The sequence below is a fragment of the Neoarius graeffei genome, chromosome 6 (assembly GCF_027579695.1).
Source record: "Neoarius graeffei isolate fNeoGra1 chromosome 6, fNeoGra1.pri, whole genome shotgun sequence".
In the NCBI taxonomy this organism is placed as follows: Eukaryota; Metazoa; Chordata; class Actinopteri; order Siluriformes; family Ariidae; genus Neoarius; species Neoarius graeffei.
In genome coordinates, this window is record NC_083574.1 from 95,933,333 (window position 1) to 95,954,330 (window position 20,998).

The window sequence follows — 20,998 nt, forward strand, 5'->3', positions numbered from 1 at the left end:
AGCATCTGAGAATAGCTTGGTCTTTAGTCTAGATTTGAAGCTGCCAACAGCAGGAGCATTTTTGATGTCCTCTGACAGTTGGTTCCATAGCTGCACTGCATAGGAGCTAAAAGCTGCTTCACCACACTTTGTTTTAACAACAGGTTTTAACAGTAAATTTTTCTGCTGCGATCTGGTAGATCTGATTGGGTTAGGCTGCTGCAACATATCAGAGAGGTAATTGGGCCCTGTACCATTTAGAGATTTGTACACCAGCAGCAATGCTTTAAAGTCAATTCTGTAGCTTACTGGAAGCCAGTGAAGGGACCTTAGAATTGGAGTAATGTGCTCTGTTCTTTTTGTTCATGTGAGAACCCTAGCCGCTGCATTTTGAACCAGCTGAAGTCGTTTGATGGTCTTTTTTGGCAGGCCTGTGAAAAGGCCATTGCAGTAATCAACCCTACTAGAGATGAAGGCATGTATAAGTTTTTCCAGATCATTTTTTGACATAAGTCCTCTTAGTTTGGAAATGTGTTTTAGGTGATAAAATGCCGATTTAGTGATTGCTTTCATGTGACTGTCAAAGTTTAGCTCGCTGTCAGTGAAAACACCAAGATTTTTAACCATTTATTTTGTTTTAATCCCCTTTGTGTCAAGAATAGTGGTAATCCTGAGTCTTTCATCTTTTTTCCAAATAGAATTACTTCTGTTTTATCTGTGTTCAGCTGAAGAAAATTTTGTGACATCCAGTTGTTGATTTGGTCGATACACTGGTAGAGACATTCAAGGGGGGCATAATCATTAGGTGATAGAGCAAAATAAATTTGGGTGTCATCTGCATAGCAGTGATATAAAATTGAATTGTTCTTGATAATTTGCCCAAGTGTGAGCATATAAAGGTTGAATAGTAATGGTCCAAGAATCGACCCCTGGGGGACACCACAGGTCAAGGACATTGACGTTGAGGTACAATTTCCCATGGTAACAAAGAAGCTTCTATCTTTTAAGTATGATTTTAACCAATTGATAACTTTACCAGTCAACCCAACCCAGTGTTCAAGTCGATATAGCAGTATGTTGTGATCAACAGTATCAAAAGCTGCACTGAGGTCTAGTAATACCAGGACCGATGTTTTGCCTGCATCAGTATTAAGACGTATGTCATTTATAACTTTAATCAGCGCTGTTTCAGTGCTATGATTGGCACGAAATCCTGATTGAAAATTATCAAAACAGCTGTTTGATATCAAGAAGGCAGTTAATTGATTGAAGACAATTTTTTCAAGGATTTTCCCGATGAATGGTAGATTTGATATTGGCCTGTAGTTATTTAATACTGAAGTATCCAGATTATTCTTTTTAAGTAGGGGCTTTACAACGGCTTTTTTCAGGGACACAGGAACAATGCCAGTCTCTAGGGATGTATTTATGATTTGAAGCACATCTGTAATTATAAGATGAAGAACAGACTTAAAAAAGTTGGTCGGCAGAATGTCCAATTCAGATGTTGAGGAACTGAGATTTTGTACAGTTTTTTCAAGAGTCTTATAATCAATTAAACAAAATTCTGACATTGTGTTGAAATTGTCTGTCTGTGTCACTGGTGATTGCAGCTTTTCAATTATTTGCAACTGAGATATATTATGAGCAATATTCTGCCGTATTTTAACAATTTTTCCCTTTGAAGAAGGATGCAAACTCATTGCATTTATTAACTGAGAGAAGTTCAGGTGCTAATTGTGGTGGGGGATTAGTTAGCTTCTCTACTGTTGAAAATAGCACACGGGCATTGTTCATATTCCTGTTGATGATGTTGGAGAAGAAAGACTGTCTTGCTTTATGAATTTCATAGTTATACAGTGGGGAAAACAAGTATTTGATCCCTTGCTGATTTTGTTGGTTTACCCACTAAGAAAGACTTGATCAGTCTGTAATTTTAATGGTAGGTGTATTCTAACATGTGGAGACATAATATCAAAAAGAAAATCCAGAAAATAACTTTTAAATATCTATATTAATTTATTTGTATTTTATTGAGAAAAAGAAGTATTTGATCCCCTAGTAACCATCAAGAGTTCTTGTTAATACAGACAAGTTAGACTCTCCAAATTACCTTGTCACCTAAATCGAAGACACCTGATATCACTAATGACTTGTATAAAAGCCACCTGGCCACAGAATCAATCAGTTTGTCAGACTCCAAACTCTCCAACATGGGAAAGACTAAAGAGCTTTCTGTGGATTTAAGGGAGAAGATTGTAGACCTGCACAAGACTGGTATGGGCTACAAAACCATTAGCAAGAAGCTGGGCATTAAGGTGACAACTGTTGGTGCAATTGTGCGCAAGTACAAGACTCACAACATGATCATCAATCGACCTAGGTCTGGGGCTCCAAACAAGATCTCACCTCGTGGGGTTTCCAGGATCATGAGAACGGTGAGAAATAGACCTAATACAACACGGGCAGAGTTAGTGGATGATCTTAAAGCAGCTGGGATCACAGTCACCAAGCAAACAGTTGGTAACACTTTACACCGCAATGGTCTAACATCTTGCAGTGCTCGCAAAGTACCCCTGCTTAAGAAAGCACATGTGCAGGCCCGCCTGAACTTTGCCAATGAACATCTGAATGACTTGGAGAGTGACTGGGTGAAGGTGTTATGGTCAGATGAGACCAAAATTGAGCTCTTTGGCATCAATTCAACCCGTCGTGTCTGGAGGGAGAGACATGCTGCTTATGACCCCAAGAACACCATCCCCACTGTCAAGCATGGAGGTGGTAACATTATGCTTTGGGGGTGTTTTTCTGCACAGGGCTACTTCACCATATCAATGGGAGGATGGACGGAGCCATGTACCGTAAAATCCTAATTGAAAACCTCCTTCCCTCTGCCAGGAAGCTTTAAATGGGTCGTGGATGGGTCTTCCAGCAGGATAATGACCCAAAGCATACAGCCAAGGCAACCCAGGAATGGCTGAAGAAGAAACATATCAAGGTCATGGAGTGGCCCAGCCAGTCTCCGGACCTGAATCCTATAGAAAATCTATGGAGAGAGCTGAAGCTCAGAGTTGCCAAGCGACAGCCACGGAATCTTGATGATTTAGAGGTCATTTGCAAAGAAGAGTGGACCAAAATTCCTCCTAATATGTGCAGAAACCTGGTCATCAACTACAAAAAACGTCTGACCTCTGTGCTTGCTAATAAGGGGTTTGCCACAAAGTACTAAGTCCTTTTGGCAAGAGGGTTCAAATACTTATTTTCCTCAATAAAATGCAAATAAATTAATACAAATTCTTTAAAGTCGATTTCTTGATTTTCTTTGTGATATTCTGTCTCAGCATGTTAGACTACACCTACCATTAATATTACAGACTGGTCAAGTCTTTATTAGTGGCCAAACCAACAAAATCAGCAAGGGATCAAATACTTGTTTTCCCCACTGTATTTACAAAGCATCTCTTTATGGATTTGATAATGGATGTGAAGTTTAGATTTGCACCATTTTCTTTCAGTCTTTCTACATTCTCTCTTTAACAGTTTAACAGCTGGGTATTGCTTCCATGGTGCTTTCTGCTTATTATTGACTCTTTTGATTTTGAATGGAGCAATATCATCCATAATTTGGGTCATATTTAAATTAAAAATTTCCAGTAAGTCATCTACAGAGTCTGACATTTTGGTTAAGATCCGAGAGAGAGCTTGCTCAGGAAAGAAATGGAAGCAATGGGTACAGTAGTCACAGAGAAAACAGTAGGCATCACATTCAACAGCCATTCTCCATCACCCCAGAAGTCTCCGTTACTGAAGAAAAGACATGTTGAAGCTCATTTGAAGTTTGCTCCAGAACATTTGGAGAATCCTGTAGAGAATGGGAGAAGGTTGTGTGGTCACACAAGACTATATCTAGCTGTTTTGCAACAACAATACCATCTGTCATGTTTCAAGGAGAAATGGCTCTGCATATGACACTAAAATACCATACATACAGTAAAGTTCAGAGGTGGAATCATTATGGTATGGGGTTGGTTCATTTCTCATGGTACCAGTGGAGTCCAAATTATCAAAGGGAAAATGAATGGAGTCATGAGCTGGAAAATTCTTGAGAAGAATCCCTTGCCAGCCACTAGGCTGATGAGGATGAGACATGGCTGGACTTTCATCCTCAGGAGTACAACGATTCAAAACATACCGCAAAGAAGACTCTCAATTGGTTCCATAGGAAGAAAATAAAAGGTATTGGAATGGCCAGGTCAATCAGGACTCTTAAACACAATAGACAATTTGTGGAATGGACTTGAAGATCAGCATCCACCAGATTGTTAACCAGATGATACCATCCATCAGCTCCAGCTTGTTACCACAACAAAGTTCAAAAGCCAGTATCTGTGATGGTATGAGGGTGGGTGTGTTACTTAGTGCCCATGGCATGGGTAACTTGCACATCTGTGAAGGCTCCATTAATGCTGAAAAGTACCTACAGGTTTTGGAGCAACATGCTGCCATCCAGATGATATCTATTTCAGGGATGTCCCTGTTTATTCCAGCGAGACAGTGCCAAGCCACATTCTGCACGTGTTACAACAATGTGGCTTCATAGTAAAAGAGTGCAGGTGCTAAACTGGCTTGCCTGCCTCCCAGTGAAAATGTGTAGTGCATAATGAAGCACAAAATACAACTGCAGAGACCCCAGACTGTTGAGTAACTGAAGTTTTATATCAAGCAGAAATGGGAAAGAATTTCACTTTCTAAACTTCAACAATTAGTGTCCTCAGTTCCCAAACACTTAGTGTTGTGAAAAGAAAATGTGATGTAACATAGCGGTAGGTAAACACACCCCTGTCCCAACTTTTTGTGGAACATGTTGCAGGCATCAAATTCAGAATGAGTGTATATTTACAAAATAATAATAATAATAATAATAATAATTTTAGGTATAATGTAATTTCTTGTTTATTTTTTTATTATTACAGACCAATGAACAAATCTGAGGACCATCATTCGGTGTTCTCCTTCCATCACTGCAGTGGGAGCGGATAAAGATGTACACACACATTCCTGCAAATATATTAAAAGCTGCAATATTCAAAATCATTATACCGAATGCTTACTAATGACCTACGGATCATATATATAAAATCTGTTGAAAACTTATACTTCAATCATTTGATTTCTGGAAGAGGTTAATTTTATTTTGCGATGATTCAACGCTAGATTTAAGCTTTATTCTGCATTCTGCTTTTATTATCATTGAATTAAATGCTTTGCTATGACGTCTAACAAACTGCATGCTGGTATAACACCAATAAACAGAATGAAACCTCCAGAGTCATTAAAATGTGAATTTATTCAAACTTGGGGAGGGACTAAATAAACAAGTGTTGCCAGGCAAAACAAACCTCGCCTGGTAGTACTTGTTTTATACCTATATGTTGATAATGGTAATATTTCTCAATTATAAGCTGTCAGGTTATAGTCCTATGAAAATCCATGACCTTGAGTTTGACATTTCAAAGTCATTCAAGGTCAAAGGTCATGGTGGCAACTGAAAGCCCATATGGGACTTCTTATATGCTGATAATGGTAAGCATCTGCCTATCATGAACCATTTTAAATGTATAGCCCTTTGAAAACCCATGACCTTCAGTTTGACCTTTCAAGGTCAAAGATCATGGTGCCAAATGAAAGCCCATATGGCACTTCCTATAAGTTGATAATGATAAATATCTGTCTACCATCAACCGTTTTCAAGTTACAGCCCTCTGAAAATCCATGACCTTGAGTTTGACCTTTCAAGGTCACTCAATGTCAAAGATCATGGTGCCAAATGACAGACCATATGGGAGTTCCTATATGCTCATCACAGTAAACATCTGTCTATCAGCAACCGTTTTTGAGTTATAATGGAAAATGTTATTTTGACCGACTTTTAACCCCCAACCTCTATGGAGACTGTCCAAGCTACCCCATCATGCAGCATGTGTTTGGAAGCAGAATTGAAAGATGCACATTTTGGTTTTGGTTTGAACTCAAAATTATGAATTGGAAGAAAGGTATCGCAAAAAAAAATTTATTTTGACCTTTCCAGTGACCTTGACCTGATTACAACCAAAATTTAATCAAGTAATCTGCAGACCAATCCCCACCTACCCTGAAAATTAGAAGTCAATCAGTGCAACCGTCTAGATGCTAGATTGTTAACAGGCAGACACACAAACAAACAGACAAATGAAAAGTCATGCAGAGCACAATACTTGCAAAAATCACAAAGAAACAAAGCAAAGTGTACAAGGTCTCTGGGGTTCTCCTGTAAAAAGAGTGGTCTGTGATTTCTTTTGTCATTAAATGGGTAGGAATTGCCCTTTTGCAAAAAAAATCACCAATCTCTTGTTCATTTGGGGCTGCCTCTGTACTATTTTCAACAAAAGTATGGAAAGTTGTGAGAGGCACCTCATAGACTTTGTGTGGATAAATGAGTGATGTGTATCTGGGAAACAGATGCAGATAGAGAAAAATGTTAAATTAGAAAGTTGTTTGGTATTGTTTGCTGAACAATTTGAGCCAAACCATGTGTTCCTGTGATGTTTCTGGGCTGAGTTATGAAAGGTCGGCTGATTTTGACCTTTGTGTCCTTTTGACCTTGAACTTCAATCTTTCTCCTCCAAACTATCAGGATCCATTCAGATGATGATCCTCTGTTGACCCACCAAGTTTGATCAGTCTACTCCCAATATCTCCAAAGTTATGAAGGAACCATATTTTTTGGTAGGAAATTTGATTATAATGGGAATTCAATGGAATATGACATGATTTTTTTGATGTTATTATCAAGTTCGCCCAAGATTTAATTTTATTGATAAAAAGGGGGTTTAATGGAGAACAGAGAAAAAATTCATCAAATTCTGAGTTCAACTTTCTGAGTTATAGGCACTTGAAATGTTGGCACTAAAAGCCGGTAGTGTGACTTTGACCTTTTTACCCCAGATTTTGCATAAGACCTGAGAATTAGGCCCAGAATGCTAATTCATGGCCATATTGATATCAAATTGATGAACACATTTTTGAGGTAAAGGTCAAATTTGTCAAAAATCTCATGAAATTTGACCTAATTTTTTGACTCCAGATGATGTCACAGGGCAGCACCGTGGTGTAGTGGTTAGCGCTGTCGCCTCACAGCAAGAAGGTCTGGGTTCGAGCCCCATGGCTGGCGAGGGCCTTTCCGTACGGAGTTTGCATGTTCTCCCCGTGTCCACGTGGGTTTCCCCCTGGTGCTCCGGTTTCCCCCACAGTCCAAAGACATGCAGGTTAGGTTAACTGGTGACTCTAAATTGACCGTAGGTGTAAATGTGAGTGTGAATGGTTGTCTTTGTCTATGTGTCAGCCCTGTGATGACCTGGTGACTTGTCCAGGGTGTACCCTGCCTCTCGCTCTTAGTCAGCTGGGATAGGCTCCAGCTTGCCTGCGACCCTGTAGAACAGGATAAAGCGGCTAGAGATAATGAGATGAGATGATGTCACAGGTAAAACATCAATGGTGTACTTGAAAGTGATTCAAAAATACTTTCCAATGCCACCAGTCCCATGTCGATAGGAATGCTGTTTCGGAAGTTATGGCCAATTAGGTGTTTTTACAAGATTTGACCTTGGTGACCTTGACCTTTGGCCTTGACCCACCAAAAACCAATGATGTCTTTGTGTGACCCTAGTGAGTTGTTCTGTACATTTTGGTGAAGATTGGTCAAGGAATGATGACGCTAGAGCACCAAAAATCAAACAAACGGACAGACTGTTGTGGGTGACGAGATGGGGTGAGTAGGATCCAAAAGCAGAAACACAAGCCAGAAAATCCAATGAATAAAAATAAATTTAATTAAAGTCCAAGAGACTAAACGAACAAAAATAGCAAAAATAGTTCAGACAAAAAATGCTGTAAACAATAAATGTAGCACAAAAACATGAAAAAATGGCAAGACGAGAGTGCAAAAACTGTGGCAAAGAATAGGCAAAAACAGAGAGCAAAAATACAGGAAGCAAAATGGCACAGAGAAGACATGAGAAACAGACAAGACATTCTGGCAAAGTCCCTTTCTGAGAACGGCCTATTTATACACAGCAGAGCAGACCAGGAAGTGAATGCCGGCAAGATGGAAGTCCCATCCCGGATCCGGATTGCGCTGAGCTGGGAGATAATAAATCTCCGGAGTGGAAATCCAGGGTGGATCATGACACAGACAGACAGATCAACTGCAAGTAATGAACAGCACCGATTACAATACCTCACCCTGCTTACTCCATCATGGGTGAGGTAATAATTAAATAAATAGATAAATAAATAAATATAAGCAATAGCCCCAAGTGGCAATCTGCAGGGTCCAGTCACTCCCCAAGCCCAGTCCTGGTCACGTTACACAGAACAATAAAGAGACCAGAGATGAATGCTGGACCGAAAGAATGATATCGCGGGTACAAGCAGTAGAAATGAGTTTTCTCCACAGGGTGGCTGGGCTCTCCCTTAGAGACAGGGTGAGAAGCTTGGTCATTCGGGAGAGACTCAGAGTAGAACTGTTGCTCCTCCACATCAAAAGGAGTCAGTTGAGGTAGTTCGGGCACCTTGTTAGGATGCCCCCTGGATGCCTCCCATGGGAGGTTTTCTGGGCATGCCCCACCGGGAGGAGACCCCGGGATACATGGAGGACATGCTGGAGAGATTATATCTTTCAGCTGGCCTGGGAACGCCTCGGTATTCCCCCAGAAGAGCTGGTGGAGGTGTCCGGGAGGAGGGAAGTCTGGGCTGCTCTGCTTAGGCTGCTACCCCCGTGACCTGGATCCGGATAAGCAGTGGAAGATGGATGAATGGATGGATGCATGAATGGAGATGAACGTACTTATCACGTTATTTGACTGTTGCTCAATGCTGGTTGTTTGAAATTCCTGCTAAAAGCTGATTTGCTGAAGGCAGCCATGTTTTTGAAGTAATTTAGAGATTATTAAAAAATAATCCCAGCAAAATCAAATGAAATTAAAAGAGCCCACCAAATTTCACCTCCATTGGTCCATTGGTCAATTTCAGCCCATGAGAAACAACTATTTGGCCTTAACTCCACCCCTATAGATGACCACACCCAAACCCAAGCAGATCTCCTCAGAACCTGCTCCTGAACATGGCTTTCAGGTTTATTTCTAATCTGAGCCATTTGAGTAAACCAGCTCCGCCTCCTGAGAATTTATTTGACGTTTATCAGCCATATTGTTTCCAAATATCATCTTTTTTGATAATGATGGACTTTCACACTCTCCTGAGTAGTTTCACTTCAATATTGTAAAAATTGGCCAAACATCCATGGACTAGTTCACAACATTATGTTTTGCATATTATGCAAATGATAACAAAGTTGAGTGGGCGGAGCTAAATTGTCTTAAAGAAAGAACTGAAGAGTTTTAGCAATAGAACCATGCTAGTAAAAAAAAAGAAAGGAATTTTATTTTTTCAAGGGTTGTTTCTGAATGATTTGTTAAAGGGTTTTCCCATTTAAGATCATGTGACCTGCTGGCTCCATGAAGTTTCTTTTTCCTTTCCTCCCTCCTCGTGTGCAACATGTTTCGATGAAAGTATCAGCTCAGTGAGCTGCTCCATAAAGTTTCTTTTTCCTTTCCTCCCTCCTTTTCCTCCCTCCTCTTGTGCAACATCTTTCGATGAAAGTATCAAAGCTTAGTGGGCTGCTCCATAAAGTTTCTTTTTCCTTTCCTCCCTCCTCTTGTGCAACATCTTTCGATGAAAGTATCAAAGCTCAGTGGGCTGCTCCATAAAGTTTCTTTTTCCTTTCCTCTCTCCTCTTGTGCAACATGTTTCGATGAAAGTATCAAAGCTCAGTGAGCTGCTCAGGACAAAAGTGAAAGAAAGAAAGAAAGAAAGAAAGAAAGAAAGAAAGAAAGAAAGAAAGAAGCAACATGAAAGAGATCCGGGTGAGGGCCATGAAGTGGGTCAAGGACATGTATGAGGGAGTGAATCCAGGTGACATGACTGACAGAGAGAAAAAACAGCACATGAAGTGAGCTCTTCATGTCCAGAAAATGGCCCACTTACCCCCCGATAGACTCAGCATGAACCCGTCTTTCATGCATGTTGAGGTTGATGTATTTGGATCCTGGTCCATCAGAGTGCACCGTACAAGGGTTGGCCATGCAGAAAGCAAAAGATGGGCAGTTTTAGTTACCTGTCTAAGCATTAGAGCCATCCATCTCGAGGTCATAGAGTCCATGGACAGCTCGAGTTTTATAAATGCTCTGAGAATGTCAAAGGAAAGATTGTTAAAGGTCTTAAAGTGGTGTTCACAGTGCATTTGTATGAATGTTGGCATAAAAGATGCATCAGGTAAGATTTGTCAAAATAATAATGTTTATTGGCTAGAGAAAGCCTCACATCCGTTCATCAGACTCACTGAACATAAGAACCTGGAATATCTCAAGTCCTTGAAAATGTTTGAATCCACAACAGGTACGATGGGCTCTGTTCTTCACAAGGTTCAATTTCACCATCACATTGCATCCTGGGGGCGGCACGGTGGTGTAGTGGTTAGCGCTGTCGCCTCACAGCAAGAAGGTCCAGGTTCGAGCCCCGTGGCCGGCGAGGGCCTTTCTGTGTGGAGTTTGCATGTTCGCCCCGTGTCCGCGTGGGTTTCCTCCGGGTGCTCCGGTTTCCCCCACAGTCCAAAGACATGCAGGTTAGGTTAACTGGTGACTCTAAATTGACCGTAGGCGTGAATGTGAGTGTGAATGGTTGTCTGTGTCTATGTGTCAGCCCTGTGATGACCTGGCGACTTGTCCAGGGTGTACCCCACCATTCGCCTGTAGTCAGCTGGGATAGGCTCCAGCTTGCCTGCGACCCTGTAGAACAGGATAAAGTGGCTAGAGATAATGAGATGAGATGAGATAGCGTCCTGGTTCTCGGAACACTAATGCTGATGCTCTGTCCCAATTGAATGCCTCCACCACAACCCGCCCTAGGTCCACACTCATCCTGCTGCCCAAGTGCTTTGTGAATGCTCTCTCCTGGGACATTGATAAGGAACTGGCCCTGAACCAACCCTGCAACCCATCTGAGAACTGTCCCCTGTGGTTTGTGTTCATCCCACTTCAGTAAAGAGGTTGCCTGTTCACCTGGGCTCACTCATCTCTGGCCACGGGACACCTGAATAGCAGACATACGTGCCAACTCATCAGGACCAAGTACTGGTGGGAGAACATGAGAACTGACATCAACCAGTTCATATCTTACTGATCTATCTGTGCACAAGCTAAAGTACCTTGAGCTCTGTCCGGGGGTAAACTCATGCCATTACCCACACCCTAGAGACCATGGTCCCACCTGGCAATCAACTTCATCACAGACTTACCCAAATCGCAAGGCAGTACAGTAATCATGGTGGTAGTAGACCGATTCTCCAAGGCACTAAGACTTATTCCCATGCCCAGTCTACCCACAGCACTCAAAACAGCAGAGCTCATATTCAACTAGGTCTTCGGTACTTTGAGATCCCAGAAGACATAGTGAGTGATCGGGGACCCCAATTCTTGTCGGCCAGTTTTATGAATAAGCTCGGAATCTCAGTGAGTCTGACCTCGGGACGCCACCCTCAGTCGAATGGCCAAGTGGAATGTGCCGACCAGGAAATTGGATGCTTCCTGAGAGTATTGTGCCTTGAAAACACCAAGGACTGGTCCCAGTTTCTCCCATGGGCAGTGTATGCACAAAATGCCCTCAGACACTCAGTCACTCAATTCATGCCATTTCAATGCATCCAAGGATATCAACCTCCATTGTTTCCTTGGGATCCCTTGACTCACCCACTCGCATCATTTCTGTCAATGCCTGATTCAAGAAGAGCAAACAGGTATGGGAGGGCATTCACCAATGTCTTGAACAAGTGACCAGCAGATACAAGCAGTATGCTGATAGCCACAGAGGAGAAACCCCCGTATACACACCAGGGGACAGAGTTTGGGTGTCTACTAGGGACCTATATAACCCCAACCTTTGCAGGAAGCTCAGTGCCAGGTGCATCGGCCACTTCAAGGTCCTTCACCAAGTCAAGTCTCATAAAAACTGGAGCTACCTCAACACTGCCACTTATCACCAATGCTCCACATATCCTGTCGCAAACCTGCCATCCCACGGCCGCTAGCCAAGAACTCGCCAGCCAGTGAACATCCAGCACCAATAGAAGGAGGACCGGTGTACCAGGCACACAAGATACTCAACTCCCGACACAGACGGGGAACCTGGAATATTTGGTGGATTGGGGAGGGTACGGTCCAGAGGAGCACAGGGACATTCTGGACCCCTTACTGACACAAGAGTTTCACAGTCAGTACCCTGAGAAGCCAGCACCGAGAAAGCGTGGGTGCCCTAGGAAGGATAGCGCTCCCGGAATGAGCCCCTCACTGTGCGAGTTCATGGCAGCCTTCAAATGTGGCCACCATGGACTACAACTCCCAAGCACCACAGCACCCTCCCTCTCCTGAGTGTTGATTGAGAGCACAGTTCCGCATCTAAGCTCCCTACTTAATCACGCCAAACACTCGTGCACTTTGCAAAGTATTGTTCTGTGTCTGCACACCTGATCATACCAAGCTGTTTGTTGTTTTGGTCTGATTCCAGTTATTCTGACCCCCGCTATGTTACTTACTGGACTCTGAGACTGTGGTGTATTCTCTGATGTCCCCTTTGCTGATCAACCGACCCTTAGCACGAACCTGACTTTGATTCTTATCTCAAGATTTGGTAAAAATCTTTGGTTAAAATGGTAATTTCAGGTACCATTTGTGTAGATTCATAAGGAAATTAGCTGGAGAGTTTATTTATTTGTTTGTTTATTACATCTTGGAGAACAGGCCACAGTTCTTCTGGAGACTCTGACTATTGCACTTGCTTCTTTTTTTCAGCAAAAACCAACAGCCTTCATGATGTTTATTTTTTGTCTGAAATGTGCTCTCTCTCTCTCTCTCTCTCTCTCCCACACACACACACACACACACACACTTATCCACTGTTTGTTCTTCTTTAATTTCTGTCAAATTAAACAATATATTCTGAGATTTGAGTGTAAAATTGTGATCGTAGTTTGAAGCACTCTTTATTTTGTACCTGATACTTTTATTGTTTTAACTACAGTACTCTGTCGAAACTCATAAGGAAGATGGGGTTACCGAATATCACACAAATCAAAACCAACTCAACAACAGATGAATCACTTCATGACTCACCTGTGGTTTTTAACTTCACGTGAATATCACTTTTTTTTAATATGTGGTTTCCCTCATGGGAATATTGTTCATGCTTTCACATGCCATAACATAACCAGCCCTGTCTCCTGTAAGAATAAAGTTTAAGATCATGTGACCTTGATGATCCATAAAGGTTTATTTTCCGTCTCCTCCCTCCTCTTGCACAATATGTTTTCATTAAAAGTATATAAGCTCAGTGGGCTACTCAGAACACAAGAGAAAGAAGAAACATGACAGAGAGCCAAGTGAGCCAAGTGAGGGACACGAACCGGGTCAGGAACATGTATGAGGGAGTTAATCCAGCTGGCATGACTGAACGAGAGAAAAAAAAGCACAGAGATGAAACTCTTCACAAAAATCCAGATGTTCTATTCAGAATATATCGACAAGAAAAACTCCATGTGCTGCTTTTTAGGCCGACTAACAATCAGGAGTGGAAGAAGGAGATTCAGAAAATCATTCCATCTCATTTGTCTTTGCAACTGACTGAAAGATGTAAAGTAAAAGGTGATTTACCCATTTTCAACATGTCTGGTCAAGAGTCTGAACTTGAATGGCTCTGCAACAGGTTTGTTGAGCTCTGCAACAAGGTCATTCATAACATTCAGGTAGCAAAAGAACAACAGGATGAAACTGAGGAGCTCAGAGCGAGAGTTGAGGAGCTGCGACTGGAAAACAACAGGCTTCGAGGGCAATTGCTGGATATTCAAACCAGGACGTGTCCTCCTGAGGTACTGGGAAATACTTACTGTTACTGATGTCTGAAACTACATGAGAAAATATAACAAGCATCATTACAGCCTTACCATGAGGGATAGACCTCCCTAAATATTTATAAATTCATCTCTTGTTCTTCAGGAGGGACAATCAAAAACATTATTACATTTATAATCTAAACAAGATCATTCATGAATTTTTCCCCCTTGTGATTATTTCCTGCGTTATAAAGTTAATATTGCTGGAGCATTTTTTTCTGTAGTGGCTGGGAGAACATTTATGGGGGGAAAAAGTTCTTCAAGTGTTCTTTACAGGTTTTAGTTGGAAGCATTTCTAGTTTTCTCACAAACTACTGAGACTGATATGTCATGTTTCTCTTTTTTAAATCTGTCATATTTTGCAGTGTCTTGATTTTTAATTTAATATCCTTTTTTTCAAACATTAGATCAGTTATTAATACTTCTGTACATTAGAACAAAACAATAGTGAACACGGGTATCAATGTTTCAAGCACACTTTTTCTCTTTTCACTTTGATCAGCTCTACAATGAGCTCAGAGAAAACATTCAACATGGAGGAGCAGCACAGATGCACAGAGCAGCTGAGATTGAGGAGATCAACGTGAGAATCAGGGAGCTGGAACAGGAACTCAGCGTGCTTGAGAGGCGACTGGTATGTATGCGAAACACATCCTGGTGAGGTAAAGGGAAATGTACCTCAATGTGTTGAGCAAATACTGTATGTTGGTCCAAATACAATGAGCAAAATCAGCAAAGACATAAGAAAATGCATAAAGCATAAGGATGAGCATGTACGGTAGAGCACAGAAGTAACAAATACAAAATTAAGTATACGTAGTTTGTGGTATATGAATCTGTTGCTGATAACTTTCCACATGGAGTCTTAAGAGATGTCACTACCAGTAAAACAAGCCATCATTAGGATGAAAAACCAAAACAAACCCATCAGAGAGTTTGAAAAAAAAATGACATATGGATCTTTGGTACATTCTTAAAAAGAAAGACCATACTGGTGAGCTCAGAAACACCAAAAAAAAAAAAAACAGAAGACCTTGGAAAACAGCACTTGTGACAGAAAAAATCTATCCCTGGTGAAGAAAAACCCCTTCATAACAGTTGGCTAGAAAAAGAACACCCTCCAGAAGGTAGGTATAAAAGTCAACAAATAAGAGAAGACTTCATCAAGGTCAATGCAGAGAGTTTACTACAAGATGTACACACCATTGGTAAGCCTCAAAAACTGGAAGACCGGATTCAAGTTTGGCAAAAACTTATAAACTTACCCAAACTCTTATTTCCTGGAAATGGCCCAGTGCTAGAGCTCAGTGGAACGCACTTTCCTTCTGTAATAAGCATAAACATGTCTGAAAGCGATTTCTTTAGTCTCGTCCATTTTAATTGGAACACATATATGCACAGTGCGCAGTGTGCAAATGTTACACTTACATTCTTACAGCATGACGATATGAGGCAGTAGCCAAAACAAAAACGATTTTGACCTTTTTGGTGACCTTGGCTGGATGACCCTCCAAATGTTGGAGGTTCTATTTGAGACCAATGCCCATCTATCCTGAAAGTTTCATGAAGATTGATCCAGCCATTTTCCCGTCATATCGTCAACAAAAAAACAAAGAAACTCAACCAAAAACAATACCTCGCCCCCTGGTGGACTCCGTCCCGGGCGAGGTAAAAAGACCACAACATCCAAAGATCAGAATGAAGGGAAGATAAGAGCATGGGGAAGGGAAGCAACTGCTTATTATCTGAAGCACACCATCTCATCTTATGGTTTGGGCGTCTATGGCTGCCAATGGAACTGGTTCCATTGTATTTATTGATGATGGAACAAATCAAAGACAAAGTGACTTGAGAACAAGCAGGAAGTGAAGAGAGCTGTAATAAGGCATGGCAGAGCTTCACCAGGGAAGAAACCCATTTTATGGTGGTGGAGGGGGGTTTGGGGGACTGGAGACACCACATATAAAACATGTTGTAATGTCTACACTGCTCACCTGATTGGATGGAAATGCCCTAAAATAAAAGCTACACTTTGAGCTCAGCGTTGTCATTTTATTTCATGTCCAATATACCATGGCAGAGAGCTCAATTAACACTTTGTCAATGTCCAAATAATTATGGCCTGACTATTTATATACAATGTAATGAATTTTTCTTTTTTTTTACTTTTATTATTACAGGCTGAACTCCAAACCAGAGGACAGTGATTCGCTGATCTGTTTTCATCAATGCAACGGAAGTGGATAAAGTTAAACATACAGTCTCCTCCAAAAGTATTGGAACAGCAAGGTCAATTCTTTTGTTCTTGCTATACAGTGAAGTTTGAAATCAAAAGATGAATAAGAGACAATATATCAGAACTTACTTCAGCTTTAATTTCTGGATAGTTATATTAAGATGTGTTGTTGTTGTTGTTGTTGTTGTTGTTGTTGTTGTTGTTGTTTTTAAACTTAGAATATGGCACCTTTGGTGGCAGACCACACAGATTTTAGATGACCAAAAGTATTGGAACAGATAGCTACAAGCTCAAACCAAGAGTAAACATTGAGAGATATTAAATTGCTTAAAAAATTAATCAAGCAGGGCACAGCTGGACAACAAGAAATATCCATCAGTCACATGATCCAGCATTTTTGATCACCTGAAAAATGAGGGGTTCAAATTAGTAGAAGACCTGGGTTAGATATGTATGCACATAATTTAGGAGAGGATAACTCAACTGTTATAGGCTAATTCAGGGGTTTTCAAAGTGTGGGAGAGTCAGCCCCCCCCCGAGAGCAAATAAACAACAGCGCCCCCCCCCCTTACAATTTTTTGTTGTTGCTATACTTAATGTTCCATTCGTATTTAAAAAAAAATGGTTGTTGTACACATTATTTTTTTCTTTTACACATCTTAAACATCTGTGCTTTTTTAAAACATCTTGTTTTACACATTTTAAACATCTGTGCTTTTTTAAAACCTCTTTTTTTACACATTTTAAACATCTGTGCTTTTTTTAAAACCTCTTTTTTTACACATTTTAAATATCTGCTTTTTTTAAAACATCTTGTTTTACACATTTTAAACATCCGTGCTTTTTTAAAACCTCTCTTTTTTTACACATTTTAAACATCTGTGCTTTTTAAAACCTCTTTTGTACACATTTTAAACATCTGCGCTTTTTAAAACATCTTTTTTACACATTTTAAACATCTGTGCTTTATTAAAACATTTTTTACACATTTTAAACATCTGTGCTTTTTTAAAACATTTTTTACACATTTTAAACATCTGTGCTTTTTTAAAAAATCTTGTTTTACACATTTTAAACATCTGTGCTTTTTAAAACCTCTTTTGTACACATTTTAAACATCTGTGCTTTTTTAAAATATTTTTTACACATTTTAAACATCTGTGCTTTTTAAAACCTCTTTTGTACACATTTTAAACATCTGTGCTTTTTAAAACCTCTTTTGTACACATTTTAAACATCTGTGCTTTTTTTTAAATATTTTTTACACATTTTAAACATCTGTGCTTTTTAAAACCTCTTGTTTTACACATTTTAAACATCCGTGCTTTTTAAAACCTCTTTTTTTTACACATTTTAAACATCTGTGCTTTTTAAAACATTTTTTACACATTTTAAACATCCGTGCTTTTTAAAACCTTTTTTACACACTTTAAACATCCGTGCTTTTTAAAACATCTTTTTTTTACACATTTTAAACATCCGTGCTTTTTAAAACCTTTTTTTACACATTTTAAACATCCGTGCTTTTTAAAACCTTTTTTTACACACTTTAAACATCCGTGCTTTTTAAAACATCTTTTTTTTACACATTTTAAACATCTGTGCTTTTTAAAACATCTTTTTTTTACACATTTTAAACATCTGTGCTTTTTAAAACATCTTTTTTTACACATTTTAAACATCTGTGCTTTTTTTTAAAACATTTTGTTTTACACATTTTAAACATCTGTGCTTTTTTAAAACCTCTTTTGTACACGTTTTAAACATCTGTGCTTTTTAAAACATCTTTTTTACACATTTTAAACATCTGTGCTTTTTTAAAACCTCTTTTTTACACATTTTAAACATCTGTGCTTTTTTTTTTAAACATCTTGTTTTACACATTTTAAACATCTCATAGCATCGTTAGCTAGCACCTTTTGGCAGACAACACACTGTGGCAGTGGAGCATCTTCAGATCCAGTCCATGAAAATCCAAACTTTAAATAATCGTGGTCATACTTCCTTCTTTTTTTGCTTGGCCCAGACTCTGTCTCCTCACTCACTGTAGCTTTAGGTACTAAAAATTGATCCATTTTGTCTCTGGCAAAGGCTAGCTGAAGTTCGCTAAATGTCCGCAATAGTAACTTATTCTGGTTTATTTTTCCTCACGTTGCGCCCCCCCTGAAGAACTCTGGCGCCCCTTAGGGGAGGTGCACCCCACACTTTGAAAAGCACTGGCCTAATTTGAACACAAGGAGCAACTTAGGATGTGTGCCAAAATCGCTATCTGGGGCGAACAGGCCGAAAATTACCAATCCAAGATGGCTGCCAGTAGACATATTGAAAATATCAATTTTTCAACCACTTACCACATAAGTATGTGCAATACCTCATTTTATGGGTTTTTGTGTATGGGGAATCCATTAGTGACATCATTTTCAGGGTTGAAGGAAAAGGGAACAAGCTATGGTCAAGGGCACAGTAAAAAAAAAAACAACACCAAAAATTGGCCAAAATTGCAGTTTCACAGAAAACATGAGAAAAACAGAATAACCCTACCTCAAACATGAAATCATGGAATTGGGAGACCTATGCACATAATTTAGGAGAGTATAAGAAAACAAGCTTTTGATTAATATAAAGAAATTGTGTTTTCAATCATACTATTATGATCAATGGAATGTTAACTTAAAGTGAAGAATACAAAACAAAACTTATTACTTTAGTAGGCAGCAATATCTTAAGAGCCTAAATGTTTAACAGCCAACAATACAACTTTTAGCATCACATTATTACTGTTTGTGTCACATAAACCAGGGTCAGGAACATGAAGAGTAACACAATAATAATAATACTGTAATACCGGTGGCCATCTTGGATTGGTAATTTCCTGGCTGTTTGCCCCAGATAGCAATTTTGGCACACATCCCAAGTTATTCCTTGGGTTCAAATTAGCCTTTAACAGTTGAGTTATCCTCTCCTAAATTATGTGCATACATGTCTAAGCCAGGTCCTAGACTAAATCAAAGACACCATGTTTTATGGTGTTTAACACATTTAGAGGTAAATATCTGGAAATTGAAAAGTTGAAAAGTTGAGATTTACAGTATCATCTCATAAGCAGCTTTTGATCTCAAACCCAAATGTCCTCAGTGTATGGCAAAAACAAAAGAGTTGGCCTTGCTGTTCCAATACTTTTGGGGGACTGTGTATATATTATTACAAATATATTAACTGCAAATTTTTAAAAAATAAATCACAATACCAAATGTCTAATCAACAAAAAAAAAAAAATGCACGGACAAAATCATCAAGAAATTCATATGGCCTGTTCGGAATAACAGCAAAGATTCAATCTGCTGCTCTTTAGGCTAACTAATGCTGTGGAGTGACTGAGGTGGACTGATAACTGGATTCCACTGAATCTGTCTTTTCAGCTGTCCATGAGATGTGCAAAAATATCTCCACACAAGGAGGACCTTGTAGATTTCTATCATGATTTTCTTCAGCTCCTCAATGAAATCAATGAAAACGTCCATGATGGAGGAGCCACATAAGAGGGGAGCTGCTCAAACCCTGGTGCTAATCCAACAGCGCTTCTGGTGGCCATCCATCAAGGAAGACGTCCAGGAGTTCGTGGCAGCCTGTGACACATGTGCCCGGAACAAGACAGCCAATCAACCCCCTGCCGGCTTGCTAAGACCCCTCCCGATTCCTCATTGACCCTGGTCTCACATCGCCCTGGACTTCATCACAGGACTCCCCAACTCAGGTGGCAATACATGCATCCTCACTGTAATTGACCATTTTTCCAAGACCGTCCATTTCGTTCCTCTGCCCAAGCTCCCCTCAGCAAAAGAGACCGCAGAGCTACTCATCCACCACGTTTTCCACCTACATGGTCTGCCTACTGGCATTGTTTCTGACCGGGGTCCTCAGTTCATTGCACAGTTCTGGAGAGCCTTCAGCAAACTCATCGGGGCCACCTGTAGTCTCTCCTCAGGCTTCGACCCACAGACCAATGGCCAGGCAGAATGGGATAACCAGGCTTTGGAGGTTGCACTCAGGTGCATGGCATCCAGGGATGCCAGTTCTTGGAGCAAGTACCTACCTTGGATCGAATACGCACATAACACTTTCCCTTCCTCTGCCACAGGTCTCTCTCCATTTCAGTGCTCACTAGGGTACCAACCACCACTGTTCCCCAGCCAGGAGGAGGAGGTTGCCATACCCTTAGCCCAGATCTTCATATGCCGCTGCAGGAGGACATGGGCAATGGCCCGGAGAAGACTCATTTGCTCCGCCCTAGCATCCAAGAGGCAGGCCGACAAATGCCGCTCTAAGGTGCCCACCTACCGGGTGGGGCAACAAGACATGCTCTCCACATGCCACCTGCCACTCAGAACTGTCTCCCGCAAGCTGGCTCCCAGGTACCTAGGACCTTTCCTCATCAGCAAGGTCATCAATCCATGTTCCATCAGACTGGCTTTACCACTCACCATGCGACGTGTTCACCCCACCTTTCACATATCACAGCTTAAACCCCTGGTCTCCAGTCCTTTGGGTTTTTCTAGTTCATGGTTTTTGTACTCAGGGTTTTTTCTTGTTTATGTTTTTTTTTTTTTGCTCTAGCGTTTTTGTCCTTGTCTGTCTTGTGTTTTTGTCAAATTTTTTGTTTCTTTTTACCTGGACTATTTTTGCCATTTGTTTGTTTACCTTTTTGCCACGCCCTTTCCCTGGATTAAATCTCATTATTTATTGGA

At 40.4% G+C, this 20,998-nt stretch overlaps 1 protein-coding gene across 2 annotated transcripts; it reads left to right on the plus strand.

The window, feature by feature from the left end:
- Positions 1-13,462: 13,462 nt before the first annotated feature.
- On the plus strand, positions 13,463-20,998 carry LOC132888167 (uncharacterized). 2 transcript variants are annotated; one of them, XM_060924199.1, is made up of 4 exons: positions 13,463-13,993; positions 14,520-14,651; positions 16,198-16,306; positions 19,606-20,998. In XM_060924199.1, the coding sequence occupies exons 1-3, from the start codon at positions 13,493-13,495 to the stop codon at positions 16,222-16,224; spliced, it is 660 nt and encodes a 219-aa protein (XP_060780182.1). In that variant the 5' UTR covers positions 13,463-13,492; the 3' UTR covers positions 16,225-16,306; positions 19,606-20,998. The 2 variants fall into 2 exon arrangements, with proteins under 2 accessions (XP_060780182.1, XP_060780183.1); XM_060924200.1 differs by having other exon boundaries at positions 19,673-20,998.

Bases quoted from the DNA above. Each gene is read 5' to 3' on its own strand.
- LOC132888167 (XM_060924199.1), top strand. From the start codon at position 13,493: ATGACAGAGAGCCAAGTGAGCCAAGTGAGGGACACGAACCGGGTCAGG. The intron at 13,994-14,519 runs GTACTGGGAAAT...CACTTTGATCAG, and splicing joins CCAGGACGTGTCCTCCTGAG to CTCTACAATGAGCTCAGAGA. The intron at 14,652-16,197 runs GTATGTATGCGA...TTATTATTACAG, and splicing joins GCGTGCTTGAGAGGCGACTG to GCTGAACTCCAAACCAGAGG.